A 14,570-nucleotide genomic window follows, 5' to 3' on the forward strand; every position below is an offset into this window, starting at 1 on the left:
CTCAAAGAGAGGTACTCAGTATAGGTATCACCCTTCCCTGAGCACTAGAAATCCCACCAAAACCAAAACCAAAAACAAGCCACTCTTCTTATGCTTTAACTTGATGCTCTCCATACAGTTTGTTTCCCCCATTTCCCCCTTTACTCACAAACCCTCTTAAAACACACGGTGCTGTTTGAGGAGGTTTTTCAGTGAAAAGGAACCTGTTGCAGTGGGGATTGCAGCTCCTCTGTCGCAAGGCTCCCCACTTGCACCTGGGTCAAGAAGGAAATCTGAGTCAGCCTCTTGCAAATTTCTGCTCTCCCCATGCTCTCCACTGTGCCAGCATTTTCAAACCTCTGCAGTCCCAGTATATGGAGGAGGAGTTCAGTGTGTGGCCAGAGCAGCTACGGGGGGGGGGGGGGGGGCAGGGGGGCAGGGAGAGTGTCTTTTGCCCCCTTCTAGCTTCTGGTGCATCAGGAAGAAGGGGAGCAACAGCAGGCCTTCCGTGTGATGGTTAAAGGGGCTGTGCTTCTGATTCCTTTGGGTCTGCAATTTCAGAATCAAGTAGGCCCTCCCCGATACTTAGGAACCCAGCTTCTTTGGTCTGAATCTCTACCATAAAAGAGAGGCCAGTTGGGAGGTATCCTCTTGCCTGCGGGACTGTTGAGCCAGCAAAACTCTCTGGCTTAAATTCAAAGGGTCTGGTTGCAGGATAGATGCTGACATGGCTCTGCTCCTGACTAGGTGGCCCTTTCAGTGGCCTTGGCGAGGTCATCCATCGCGAAAGCGTCCCCATGCACACCTTTGCCAAGTACCTGTTTTCTGCCTTGCTGCCCCACGACGCTGACCTGGCCTACAAGCTGGCACTGCGCTCCATGAGGTTGGTACCACCCTTCCCCTTCCTTCATTTAATAAAAGGCAGCTTGCAGTGCGAAGGTGGGAACGGCAAGTGCCCCCCCCCCGCCAAGATTGCTCTGCATCTTCAATTATTCTGTCCTCAAACTTCTCCAGCATCCAGTTTGCTACAGTACTATTTATTTTCCTGGCAAGTTTTTCAAGGAAGAATTAGCATGCATTTTCCTTTATAAAGGAATGCAAAGACAAAGTTACTGATTAGCAGGTGCAGTTGGTCTGTTTCATCAATAGGCTGTTTATTCCTTACTTATATAGGTGGTGTTTTTTTGTAAAATGGGTATTTTAGTCAGAACAGCATTCTGAAATTCTAAGGACCCAGTGGTTCTAGTATCGTCACGTGGGTTTCAGGCAAATCGTAGTGATGGAGTACAGAACTGGAGGGTTCAGAATGCTCCCTGATGGGGACCTCACATACCACCCTTAGTAACCAGTGCAAAGAGTCTGCTTATAGCTGCTCCAGCCAGATAGAAGAGCTGGTCCCCATGACACAACCAAGCTGGCTCAGCGAGACCACATAGACATGCAAGATCCCAGGAGAGGAGGCTTTGCTTCATCCTGGCTTTTGACTGCTGCACCATGAGAGGCTAAGCTAAGGTTTGGCTCACAATGTTGTTGGAATGGGGATTCCGGCTTAAGCTCTCTCTTCACTATCCATGAGCGGCAACCCTCAGCTATGGGCTGGCAGTAGGAAGGAGGGTGGGTGGGAGAAAAGCAGCTGCAAAGTGTGGGAGCCCTGCACATCCACGGAGTCTCACTGAGCCATAGCTTGTTTTGTTGTGTCGTGTGAACCAGATTGTGTAGTGCGTTGAAAAGAGTAAGCAAGCTAGTACTGGATAGAGCAATGCCTTTGGTCTCTTGGGTGGTACCTTTGTTCTTCTTATCAGGAAGGGCATAACAGGAAATGCAGGAAGCCATCAGGTGTTGTAGTGGCTGTGTGTCCCAGCAAACAGGTTGGCCTGGGAGGGAGAGTTCTGGTTTCCAGAAGGCTGAAGCGGGGGGGGGGGGGGAGGCTTTAAATAGAAACATGTGAGCAGGTAGCTCCAAACTGCAGCAGATGCCCTGGGGCAAGACAGCCCCCCTTCCCCGCCATCTCTAAGCAAAACCAGATGACTGCTGTGTGCAAATCATGCTTGGCTCTGACATAAAAGCACAAGAGGGGGATGTTTCTAAACTTATATTTTTCTTTACAAGTTTATAAATCACTCCGTAGTTCTCTCTAGTGGCCTTTCAAGTTTTGTTCAAGGCTGGTCTTGCATCCATATGTTGTAGAAGACCTCAAGGTTTACTACAGAGTTGTTACAGACAGCATACCATGGACAAAGAAGGCCAAAAAAATTTTTAGACTGACCCGACCCCTGGCAGATACCCCTTCTTCACTGGCCTGACATTGCTGGTTTGGTTCTCCCTAGGCTGCCCGTTCTGGAGACAACGGCCTCAGGCGATGTCACCCACCCTCACCATATTGTTTCAGTGGTGCCTAGCAGATACCCACGCTGGTTTACTCTGGGACACTTGGAATCACAACAGTGTGAACTTGCTTCCACTATGCTGACAGCAGCCAAAGGTGAGTGAAGGACTCCTTGTGTAATGGATTATAGCCACCAGAAACTCTAGCTGGCTTGCTCACTATTTGGACCTGTGCAATTAAGAAAGCCAGTGTGGTTCAAAAAATCAATGAAGGACAGCTTTGTTCATTGGTGGGTGGGTTGACTCCCACGTTTTGGGTGGTCCTTGGACAAGGTAGCCTCAGTGAGCACTCCCTTCCTATCTCTGCTGCCCCATAACTTGCTCTCTTCTATGCACAGTCCACCCACATGGCATTTCCTTGAGAACTGGTTTTATGAGGCTCCAGCTAACTGCTGTCTCTGTTCCTTGACCTTGCAGCAAGGACTTCCAGTTTTATTTACAGGCGCTCACTTAATCAGTTTGGGGCATGCCCTATAGAGAAATGTGATCATTGCAACATTTCTGACCTCTGTTTATCGTCAGGGCTTTGCCTTTAATCACTTAAAATTCCCATTACTAAATTTCCATCTTTATTAGGATGTCTACGGCGTGTAGGATAAGCTCTCCTGGCTCAGAACAAATGTCTAGCATCCCGCTCCCAACCCTGGAGAGCCACCACTAGGGCTCATCCACACTTCTTCCTGTCCTACTGCTTTCCCCTGGGGAAAACAGCTCTTTAACACTCAGCCCTTTAACGCAAAGGGCAATTCGGGTTTTCTCTGGATTGATCTTTGCTCTGGTTTAGCACTAAAGAGTGTGTTTTCCCTTGGAAAGGAGCGGTGTGAGGGAAAAACCACTTGGGACTTGTGGCTAGAAAGTGCAGGTAAAAAGGAAAACTGCTTGGACTCATGCTTTCAAGGCACTGGACAAGCAGAAGTGTGGATGAGCCCCTTGATGGACCAATGGTCTGACTCAGTATACAGCAGATTCCTTTGTTCCTAAGCACTCGTTGTTGTTCTCCGCGGGATATTTGCTTGAGTTGAGAAAGGCTGAAGTGGGTAGAACTTGGGGGTTGAGGAGGGGTCAAGTGAACGCTTAATGGAGCAGACGAAAAGGCTTTGATCTGAAATTCAAGGTGTCCCTTTTATGTACACTTCATCCCAATTCTTCCCAGCAAGGCTGTGAGGAAAAGGAAGAATCCACTTTTCTGCTCTCCTCCCAGATGTTTAGGAGTGCAGTACTGTCTAGTTTTAAGGGACGCGGGTGGCGCTGTGGGTAAAACCTCAGCGCCTAGGACTTGCCGATCGCATGGTCGGCGGTTCGAATCCCTGCGGCGGGGTGCGCTCCCGTCGTTCGGTCCCAGGGCCTGCCAACCTAGCAGTTCGAAAGCACCCCCGGGTGCAAGTAGATAAATAGGGACCGCTTACCAGCGGGAAGGTAAACGGCGTTCCGTGTGCTGCGCTGGCTCGCTAGAGCAGCTTCGTCACGTTGGCCACGTGACCCGGAAGTGTCTGCGGACAGCGCTGGCTCCCGGCCTCTAGAATGAGATGAGCACAACCCTAGAGTCTGTCAAGACTGGTCCGTTCGGGCAGGGATACCTTTACCTTTACCTTTACTGTCTAGTTTAATCCTGAGAATGCTGATGTCTTAGTAGGGAGTTGGCAACCTGCCAGGCAGTAGGTGAGCTCTTTCCTGTCTCCCATCCAGGGGACATGCTGCGCCTACGTACGGTTCTGGAAGCCATTCAAAAGAACATCCATTCCTCCTCTCTGATCTTTAAGCTGGCCCAGGATGCCTTCAAGATTGCCACACCTGCAGACAACAACTCGGACACAACCCTGCTCAATGTGGCACTGGAGCTGGGACTGCAGGTAAGGGAGAGAGGCGATCGCTAGGAAAAGCAGGGAACTTTCCAGGGCTATGTTTTTGAAGGGCAAGCCTCCCTTGAAGCCAGTGGTAGAGTCTGAACCTGGCTCAAAACTTGGGCATTCTTGCTGCTTTTATGGTGGACTCTTAACATTCAACTCTACCTGTTAATTAATGGACAGAATTTACAGACCACCTGAAAAGTTCAAAGCAGCTTATGTATGGTTCTCAGGTTGACTTCATCCAAGGAGCTTATGAAGCCAGTTCTGCTTATTTTCTGCAGCAGAAATACATCCAGTCTTCATATCATTCTCTGGGTTATACAGGGTTATACTGATCTAGGAAAATGCAAGTCCAAGCTTTGTGACCGTCTCTGGGAAATAATCATTGTCCACCCATTTGCCATTCCAGGTAATGCGCATGACCCTATCAACCTTGAACTGGAGACGGAGGGAAATGGTGCGGTGGCTGGTGACCTGTGCTACAGAAGTGGGTTGGTATCTCTCATTCACACATCTTGCAGGGAGGGCTGCAGCCCAAAGCGAGTCTGTACATTCTGATGAGCCAGTGGCAGGTCCTGCTCACACAAAGGATATGATTTAAGACAGCACTTTCAAGTGTTAAAAGCACATCTTGCTGAAATCCTCATAACAATTATGTTAGATGGGCACTGATCATCTCCATGTGAGGACTGAAAGAGAAGGGCTTGCCTGAGAACTCTTACTGAGTTTGTGGCAGAGGTAAGATTCAAATCAAGGACATCTTGAGTCACAGCTCCATGTCTTGCAGGCTACATGTATCAGCACCCAAACATCCACAAATGTAGCTGTTTCCCATGTGATAAGATCCCTGCACTAGCAAAACAACAGCAACAGATAAATGTAATTTTATACTAAGGAAGATACCATTGTGTGCAGCTTTTAAAAACATCTGTTTTTTTGGCTAACATAAACCAGAGGCCTTCCACCTATAACGTTAAGCCCAGACACTAAGCTTCCTGTGATCATAGCAGTTACTGGCACAGCCCTTCATTGTGAGCCTTGCCAAATTTAGCAGTGATGTCCAGCTTCTAGGATACAGACTAAGAGGTTAGGGTGTGGCTGATTTAGCCTGCACTTTTGTATCACTGCAGAGCCCAATGACCATAATATTTATTGTCAGAGCTGCCTCCAGGTCCCAGCTCACAGAGGACCAACGCTAGGCTGTAGTTATGTACAAAAGTCTTTATTGAGATTCAGTCTCCATTTCAAAGCCGCAGCGTGCAGCTCTACGTCCCGAGCTTAGACCGGCGAAGTCCTGTCTGAGTCTCCTCCCCCTCCACACCAGTTTAAGACTCTCGCTTTGCTCCACCTCTTCCTAAATTCCTTTCTCCTCTGGGCCCTCCTGCCCGCTAGGGTCTCATCCTTCCTCGACTCCTCTGACGCTGACCCTGACGATTCTTGCCCCTCCTTCCGGCGGGCTTTAGGACCTGGTTCCCTATCCGGGCTACCTTCTGTGCCGCTCGCCTGTACCTTTGAACTTGGCGCGCGCGCCCAGCCTGCAACTTTCCTCTTAACCGTTAACTCGCTCTCCGATGGAGGCGTGGTCCACCCTGACTCATCTTCTCTCGCTGGTGGTGCATATGTGGGCTCTGACACCTGGGACTCCTCCCCCCCACTACGCTCTGGTGGGGAAGCTGGTCCTGATTTGCAACTGGTGCTCTGGGAGTCCCCGCTGGCCCCTTGCTTCTGGGGTGTCCCCCTTGGGTCGCCCCTTGCCCTGCCCATCGGCGCCCCCTTCTGTGAATCTTCCGATTCGCTGGAGAGGCTCATGGAATCTATCGGGCTGCTGTCATATTCTCCTACGCTGCCCTCGGATTGCTCCCCCTCGCTTTCCATCTCCTCTCCTCCCTGCGCTCCCGCTGAGTCCCTGACATCCATCCCCCCCTCGAAGCCCCCCCTTCCCCCCTCCCCCTCCTCTGGCGTGGGTTCCGGGTGCTCCAATGCTGTGGGGGTGCATGCCGGATACCGGTCTTCCCCCCTGGCATGCTGCCAGTCCGTGACGGGTACATCGACGTCGCTCTCCTCCGCTTCCATCTCGTTGCCGGCGTGCTCGAAACCAGGATCCTCCCCCAACCCGTCCATGCCCCCTTGTTCCCCCATTTCCTCTGGGTAGTCTGCGTGCCAGGGCCCTCTGAGCAGTCTCCTGCGCCACTCCTCCTCGGGTTGAGTGTCCCACCAATAAGAGCGCTCCGCACCCAAGTCTGAGACCGACCCCTCCGGCGAGGTAGCCTCTGGAACCGTCTCCTCAACCGAGGAGAACCCCTGAAACGTACTGGCTGAGAGTGTGGGGGTGAAAAGATATTCGTCAAAATAATCCTCCGGCATGGGCCTGTGTGGGAAGAGTGCGTGGAACTCGTCTTTGAGGTAGTGCTCCTCCACCGCATAGTACGGCACCCAGCTGTTGGCGCTGGCCGGGGCACCTTCCCTTGCGATGAGATATTCGACTCCCTCTTCCCCCCATCTCGAGTCCAAAATCTCCGTCACCTCGTTGAGTGGCCCCGCCCTCGGCGACCCCCCTGTCATGGGTGCATCTCTAAGCGGGCTGGGAGCTGTTCCTGGCTCCTGAAACCTGTGAGGTGCCTTGTAGGGCGTTAGCACCGATCTATGAAAGACCGGGTGCATTCTGGAACCCTCCGGTAGTGTCAAACGGAAAGCCACTGGGTTGATCTGTGCCTCGACTAGGTAAGGGCCCAACTGCTTGTGTCCTAGCTTCTTCTTAGCTAAGGACCTGGCCGGCACTGCCTGGGCCGCTAACCAGACCCAGTCCCCTACCCGTATGTCCTCCCCCACTCTTCTGTGTTTGTCTGCTTGCATCTTGTATACGTGTTTTGCTAGGTCTAACTGTCTACGGAGCTGTTCATGGACCTCCTGTAACTCCTCTGCCAATGCCTCTGCTCCCTGTGGCTCCCCCTCCCCCTCTTTCTCTAAGCCCGGGAAGGTCCTGGGATGTCGCCCGTGGTTGGCAAAAAACGGTGTCACCCCCGTGGACACGTGTTGTGTGTTGTTGTAGGCAAACTCGGCCAGGGGCAGATAGTCCACCCAGGTCGAGGGCTGCTGGTTGGCGTAACATCTCAGGTACTGCTGCATGACGGCGTTGACCCTCTCCGCTTGTCCGTTGGTCTGCGGGTGTCTTGCCGACGCTAGGTTGACCTTGACGTTCAGGATCCCCATCAGCTTCCGCCAGAAACTCGAGATGAACTGGCGCCCCCTGTCAGACAGGATAGACCGTGGCAGGCCGTGTACCTTGAACACGTGGTCTATGAACAGCTTGGCTGTCTGTTCCGCTGTGGCCACCTTCGCGCAAGGAATGAAGTGCGCCATCTTGGTGAACATGTCGACTACCACAAGTACTGCTGTTTTGCCCCTCGAGCTGGGCAGGTCAGTGACAAAGTCCAAGGCTACCCTCTCCCACGGTTCGGACGGGGTCTGTAGCGGTTCTAACAGTCCCGCCGGCGGTCTGTGTACTGGCTTGGCCCTTTGGCAGGTGTCGCACCTCGTGACGTATTCCGCGACTTCTCCCCGCATCTTGGGCCACCAAAAGTCTCTGGCTACTAATTCCACCGTCTTTTCCCTGCCGAAATGTCCGGCGCTGGGTGCGTCGTGTAGCTGTTGCAGTACTGTTGCGCGGAGTTCATCTCCCGGTACGTAGATGGCCCCCTTGCGGAGGAGCAGTCCGTCGCGTATCTGGAACTCGTCGTCCTTTGCCGTGCCGCTGCGCACCTCCTCCATCTTGGAGCGCGCGAAGGAATCTGTTTGCAGCTCGCGCCGTATCGCTTCCAGGTCTATTGTGGCAGAAGCGCATGCCCACGCCTTGGGTGCGAAAATGTGTTTGGCCGCTACCGGTGCTGCTTCCTCCAGATACTGCGGCTTCCTGGATAGCGCATCAGCCATGACGTTGTTGTCTCCGGGGATATATTCTATCCTGAAGTCGAAATCCGCAAAGAACTCCGCCCAGCGGATGTGTCTCTGGTTCAGGAACCGCGCCGTGCGCCAGTACTCCAGGTTCTTATGGTCCGTGCGAACTTGCACCGTGTGTTTGGCTCCGATGAGGAAGTGCCGCCACGCCTTGAATGCTGCATGAATGGCCAGCAACTCTCTGTCCCAGATGGTGTAGTTCTGCTCCGACTTGCTGAGCTTCCTGGAGTAGAAAGCACACGGCCTCCAATCCCCTTGCGGGTCTCGCTGCAACAGGACTGCCCCCACGGCTCTGTCGGAGGCATCCGTCTCCACCCTCATGGGCTTGCTGGGGTTCACATGCAGCAGTTGTTCCTCGGAAGCGAAAAGACGCTTGAGTTTCTGAAAGGACTGCTCCGCCTGGTCCGTCCAGATGAACTTCTTCTTCTTGGAGCTGAGGGTGTCCGTGATGGCCGCCGTCTGCATAGCGAAACCCTTGATGAACTTGCGATAAAAGTTAGCAAAGCCGACAAACCTCTGGACCTCCTTCCGATTGCGCGGGCTCTTCCAGTCCAGTACTGATCGTACCTTGGCGCTGTCCATGGCGATTCCCTTGTCGGACAGCTTGTAGCCCAGGAAATCCACCTCCGTCATGTCGAACTGGCATTTCTCCAGCTTGGCGTAAAGCCTGTGCTCCCGTAGTCTTTGCAGGACTTCCTTGACATCTCTCTCGTGAGCCTCCTGCGATTCCGAGAAGATCAGAATGTCGTCCAGGAAGCAGACGCACTTCTTGTATAGGAGCCCCGCTAACACGTGATGCATGAAGGCTTGGAAGCAGTGGGAGCCATTTTGTAAACCGAAAGGCATAACCCTATACTCATAGGTGCCCAAGGGCGTGAACATGGCCGTCTTCCACTCGTCGCCCTCCCGCATGCGTATAAGATTGTACGCCCCTCGTAGATCCAGCTTGGTGAAGATGCGTCCCTTTCTCACCGTCACGAGCAAGTCGTCGATCTTGGGCATCGGGAAAGCCGTGGGCTTGGTTTTCGAATTTAAAATTCTGAAATCAACTACAAGCCTCTTCTGGGGCGTGTCTTTTTTCTTCACAAAGAAAACAGGACTGCCCCCCACTGCTTTGGATTCTCGGATGAATCCCCGCTTCAAATTGTGATCTATGAACTCCCTGAGCTCTTGCAGTTCGTCTTCAGACATGGAGTACAGTTTTCCGGTCGGCAGCGTTGCCCCCGGCAGGAGGTCAATCTTGCAGTCGTAGGGTCTGTGGGGAGGCAGCTTGTCCGCTTCCTTCTCGCAGAAGACCTCCAAAAACGCCTTGTACTTGTCGGGTACAGCTTGCAGCATGCCCAGTTGTAGCTGTGGGTCATCCTCTTGCCCCTCGTCCTCCTGGTTAGTCATGATGCAATGTTCTGCGCAGTAGGAGGAGCAGAAGGTCAATTTACGCTGGTACCATGCCAATGCCGGGCTGTGCCTGTCCAACCAGCTCATGCCCAACACTATGGGCGTGTCTGACAGTTGGGTGACGTTGAAGCTGATGACTTCGCGGTGATTTCCAATGCGCATCACCATTGGCGGCGTTTGCTGTACCACCTGTCCCCCCAGCAATTCTCTTCCATCGACTGTCACTACTTTCAGGGGCATCGTGGCAGGCAGGAGCGCTATGCTATGTTGCTTGATGAAATCCACCCCCATAAAGTCTGCATTGCTACCAGAGTCAATGGTAATAGGCACTTCCATGGTGAGCCCATTGGGAAGCTGGAGTGTTGCGGTGAGCTGCACCACTGGTTTGGGCGGGAGGGGGTCTGTGGGCTGTAAGATTCCTGGGGACTGCTTCACTGATTCGTCTGGCTGGGCCCCAGCGGCTCTGCTTCCAGCCAGACTTCGTCGTTTCCCTGCTGCGGTTCCCTCTGCTGAGCTGCTTCTGTTACTTTTGCTGAGGCTGCATTGTGCTTGTGGAGCCTCTGGGGGCACTCTTTTGCCATATGCTGAGCACTTTCGCAGATGTAACACTTCCTGTTCCCTCTAGGAGGCTTCACCTTGGCTGCTCCTGGTGTGAGGGCTCTGGTCGCTGACTGAGCCTTGGCACCACCTATCTCCATCGGCTCCTCTCCCCCTCCCAGTGGAGGCGTGGATTGAGCGCGCGCTGAGTCTCTGGGGAAGAAAGGAGGTGCCCTTGCTGGCGTGCGTCCCCAACGCCCTTCATCTTTGCTCCAGGGACGTTCTTCCAGCCGCACACCAATCGTCAACGCCTTCTGGACCACTTCTTGAGTGCTCCGTGGCCTCTCCCCCCTTGCGATTTCGTCTTTCACAGCCCCGTTCAGCCCCTCCCAGAACAGGTCCCTGACGGACGCTGAGTCTTTTTCCCATCCCAGCGCATTGACCAATGCAAAAAAGCGGGAATGATATTGCCTTACAGTGGCTCTGCCTTGTTTCAGACCGTGAATCTCTTTTCTAGCGACATCGACATCTATCTCCGATAAAAAACAATCGTCCATCGCCTTAATGAAGGCTTTTGCGTTTTGGAGGGCTGGATCATTATCTCTCCACAGATTGCGCAACCATGCTTTAGCTTCTCCATGGAGATGCGTTAGTATGAAGCCTACTTTCTCCTGCTCATCTCTAAAGTCCTTCTCCAGCAACTTTAGCGCAAAAACTACGTCTGCTCTGAAGTTAGGATATTGCTGCAGACTCCCATCGAAATGCGACACCAGGCTCCCCCCTCTCTTCCCGAGCCCGATCCCTTCTGATTTGGCTGCCGGTGGCCCCTGTTTAGTCAGCATTTCCAACCTGTTTTGCAGATCCTTGCAGACAGCATCTGATTCCTCTTCTCTCCTCCTTGCCGCTCGTATTTCTGCGTTAAGTTGTACCACGGCTTCTTGCAAAGCTCCCAGTCGTTCTTCTGTAGTCATCTTGTGCTGCTTTTGTGAGCTCGCGAAGCACCAATCTTCGCCCCTCGCTGCGTCCTCTCACGTTGCGAGGTTCTTTGAAATTTGAGACAGGACTTACTGTCAGAGCTGCCTCCAGGTCCCAGCTCACAGAGGACCAACGCTAGGCTGTAGTTATGTACAAAAGTCTTTATTGAGATTCAGTCTCCATTTCAAAGCCGCAGCGTGCAGCTCTACGTCCCGAGCTTAGACCGGCGAAGTCCTGTCTGAGTCTCCTCCCCCTCCACACCAGTTTAAGACTCTCGCTTTGCTCCACCTCTTCCTAAATTCCTTTCTCCTCTGGGCCCTCCTGCCCGCTAGGGTCTCATCCTTCCTCGACTCCTCTGACGCTGACCCTGACGATTCTTGCCCCTCCTTCCGGCGGGCTTTAGGACCTGGTTCCCTATCCGGGCTACCTTCTGTGCCGCTCGCCTGTACCTTTGAACTTGGCGCGCGCGCCCAGCCTGCAACTTTCCTCTTAACCGTTAACTCGCTCTCCGATGGAGGCGTGGTCCACCCTGACTCATCTTCTCTCGCTGGTGGTGCATATGTGGGCTCTGACACCTGGGACTCCTCCCCCCCACTACGCTCTGGTGGGGAAGCTGGTCCTGATTTGCAACTGGTGCTCTGGGAGTCCCCGCTGGCCCCTTGCTTCTGGGGTGTCCCCCTTGGGTCGCCCCTTGCCCTGCCCATCGGCGCCCCCTTCTGTGAATCTTCCGATTCGCTGGAGAGGCTCATGGAATCTATCGGGCTGCTGTCATATTCTCCTACGCTGCCCTCGGATTGCTCCCCCTCGCTTTCCATCTCCTCTCCTCCCTGCGCTCCCGCTGAGTCCCTGACATCCATGAACACGGTTTTGAAGCAGTCACTCGGCTCTTTTTTTGCCACTGCCACATACTCAAGTGCTCCAACATCATGCTTGCCACTTTACTATTGGTTGAAAAGCTTGTACTCCCTTCTTGCAGGTGTACGGGCCTTAGTCAGCATCCTGCAGAGCTGGTACACCCTCTTCACCCCGACTGAAGCCACCAGCATCGTAGCAGCGACTGTGATGTCCCACACAACCATCCTGCGCCTCAGCCTGGACTACCCGCAACGAGAAGAACTGGCCAGCTGTGCCCGCACGCTGGCCCTGCAGTGCGCCATGAAGGATCCCCAGAACTGCGCTCTCTCCGCCCTGACCCTCTGCGAGAAAGACCACATCGCCTTTGAGACTGCCTACCAAATTGTGATAGATGCTGCTTCCACAGGCATGACTTACTCGCAGCTCTTCACCATTGCACGGTACATGGAGCACCGTGGGTACCCTCTGCGGGCGTTCAAGCTGGCATCTCTCGCCATGACCCACCTCAACCTTGCCTATAACCAGGACACGCACCCGGCCATCAACGACGTGCTTTGGGCATGTGCGCTCAGCCACTCCCTGGGCAAGAATGAGCTGGCGGCCATCATTCCACTGGTGGTGAAGAGCGTGCATTGTGCCACGGTGCTGTCTGACATCCTGCGCCGCTGCACCATGACAGCCCCGGGCCTTGCAGGGATTCCCGGCCGCAGGAACTCTGGGAAACTGATGTCCACAGACAAAGCGCCTTTGCGCCAACTGCTGGACGCCACGATAAGCGCTTACATCAACACGACGCACTCTCGGCTCACCCACATCAGCCCGCGGCACTACGGGGAGTTCATAGAGTTTCTCAGCAAAGCTCGGGAGACTTTCCTCCTGGCTCAGGACGGCCACATTCAGTTTGCGCAGTTCATAGACAACCTCAAGCAGATATACAAGGGCAAGAAGAAGCTTATGTTGCTTGTGAGGGAACGGTTTGGATGAGCTTCTGCATTAGTTAAAGAAGGAAAGAAGGAAGGAACCCTGATCCCTGTTGGTGGAATCATGCCTACTGGGCCAGACGGACTATGTTTTCCATCCAGAGAGGATTCCTGGATTATTATTATTTTGAGGAACGTAAACCAAAAGCAGCACGGCAGGAAGGGTTTGCTTCCCACCCACTCGCAAACACCTCGGCAATACCAAAAGCTAACCAGGAAAAATTGAATACCTCTTTCCCAAAGCGCATGGCGGATGGAGGCTGAAAAGCAAACCACCTCGAAGGAGGCATGGTAATGCGTCGCCAGCCTCTTGCGTTGCCACCTTGGCTCTTGGCTGGTGGCCTTGTAAGAGGTGCAGCCTGCCAAGACGGGCACATTTCACCGTTTTCTTTTTTGTGAAGATCCTTAACTGAAAAAAAACCTAACGTTAACTGTTCTCAGGGATTGCTTTACTAAAAGTAACAGAAGCATTTATGATACTGTAAATACGATAGTATATGTGTCGATTATTAAATTGTAAAGTTCTAATTATTTATAATTATTCTCTTTTTGTTTGGGGGATACTTGAAATGTGTTGTGGCTGGGGATTTTGGTTTTGTTAAGCATATCCGAACATGAGAAAAGATGAACATTTCTCAGGTTTCCCGGCCTGCCAGCACTGTTGGTGAAGAGGGGCTGGTGGGTGGTGTCTGATGAGTAGAGAGGATGGACCAAGAGTTCATGCAGAACTACCGCGACACAGCAGCCTTGGAAGAGAGGAGACCAAGGTGGAAATGGCAAAGCCCGCCATCAGGGTGCGTGCGTGGACTTGGCCCATGGGCTGCTAGCCCCAGCACTTGCCCTGCCTCTGCTGGTTTATGCTGTGGTTCCAATTATAGAATACAAAGACCCCAGGAAGCCAGATTGTTGGCTGTGAAACAGTTGGGCCCATAGTGTAAATAATCGATTTTCTTGGCCTTCATCCACATGCCTATGGATAGATGCGTGCAAGAGCTGCATGCTATATGCGCGTGGGAAGATGTGTCTTTCCTTTGGCAGATGGGGAGCAGGGAACACATTTTTCTCTTGCTTATGTGTCTTTTATTTTCAACTCCATTTCTTCCTGGTCCTATTTCTTGCTGCTCCACCTCCCACCACTGCTTAAGTGGTTCATCTTATTTTTTAACTTCTTCCAATGAAAAATAAAGTTTGGGGGTAGGAAGCAGGAGCAACATGGCTCTTCCACTTGTCTTTGTGTCCCCCTGTTCCAGTGTGTCCTAGTTTTAAAAGGGGCAGGGAGGGAATGGGGTGGGGTGGGGTGGGGCAGGGGTCGGGCTGAAGGGTAGCTTAGAAAATGTGGATTAAAATTACCTACTGTCTGACTCCAGTTTTGTTTTTCACAATACTCTATGAGAAAACTGGGCCAGGGAAACCCAGCTCACCCCAGTATTTGTTGCCATAGAAGTATCATTCTTCACGTCTGACTTATTTTATTTTGTGTACAACCTCTTGACCCAATGTTTAATAAAAAAGAAGGAAGATGTTCATACCACTTCTGTATCACTCCAGCGCTTTCTGTTGTCAGCAGTGCCAATTAAAAGGGAATAAAAAGACAGCAGTTCAAAGGCAGTTGTTGAGATGGGAGGGATGGGAGTGAATGCAACCTTCTAAACCACTAGCCTTG

General features: G+C 52.6%; 1 protein-coding gene across 2 annotated transcripts in view; it reads left to right on the top strand.

The window, feature by feature from the left end:
• ZSWIM5 (zinc finger SWIM-type containing 5) overlaps positions 1-14,438 on the top strand; it is a 131,657-nt gene extending 117,219 nt beyond the window's left edge. For both annotated transcript variants that reach the window (XM_079980258.1, XM_079980259.1), the window contains exons 10-14: positions 727-862; positions 2,307-2,461; positions 4,051-4,214; positions 4,621-4,702; positions 12,049-14,438. In XM_079980258.1, the coding sequence (XP_079836384.1) occupies positions 727-862; positions 2,307-2,461; positions 4,051-4,214; positions 4,621-4,702; positions 12,049-12,911 (1,400 nt within the window). In that variant the 3' untranslated portion in view covers positions 12,912-14,438. The remainder of the gene's footprint in view (positions 1-726; positions 863-2,306; positions 2,462-4,050; positions 4,215-4,620; positions 4,703-12,048) is intronic.
• The last annotated feature ends 132 nt before the right edge of the window (positions 14,439-14,570 follow it).

This window comes from Podarcis cretensis (genome assembly GCF_951804945.1).
Source record: "Podarcis cretensis genome assembly, chromosome: 6".
Lineage (NCBI taxonomy): Eukaryota > Metazoa > Chordata > Lepidosauria > Squamata > Lacertidae > Podarcis > Podarcis cretensis.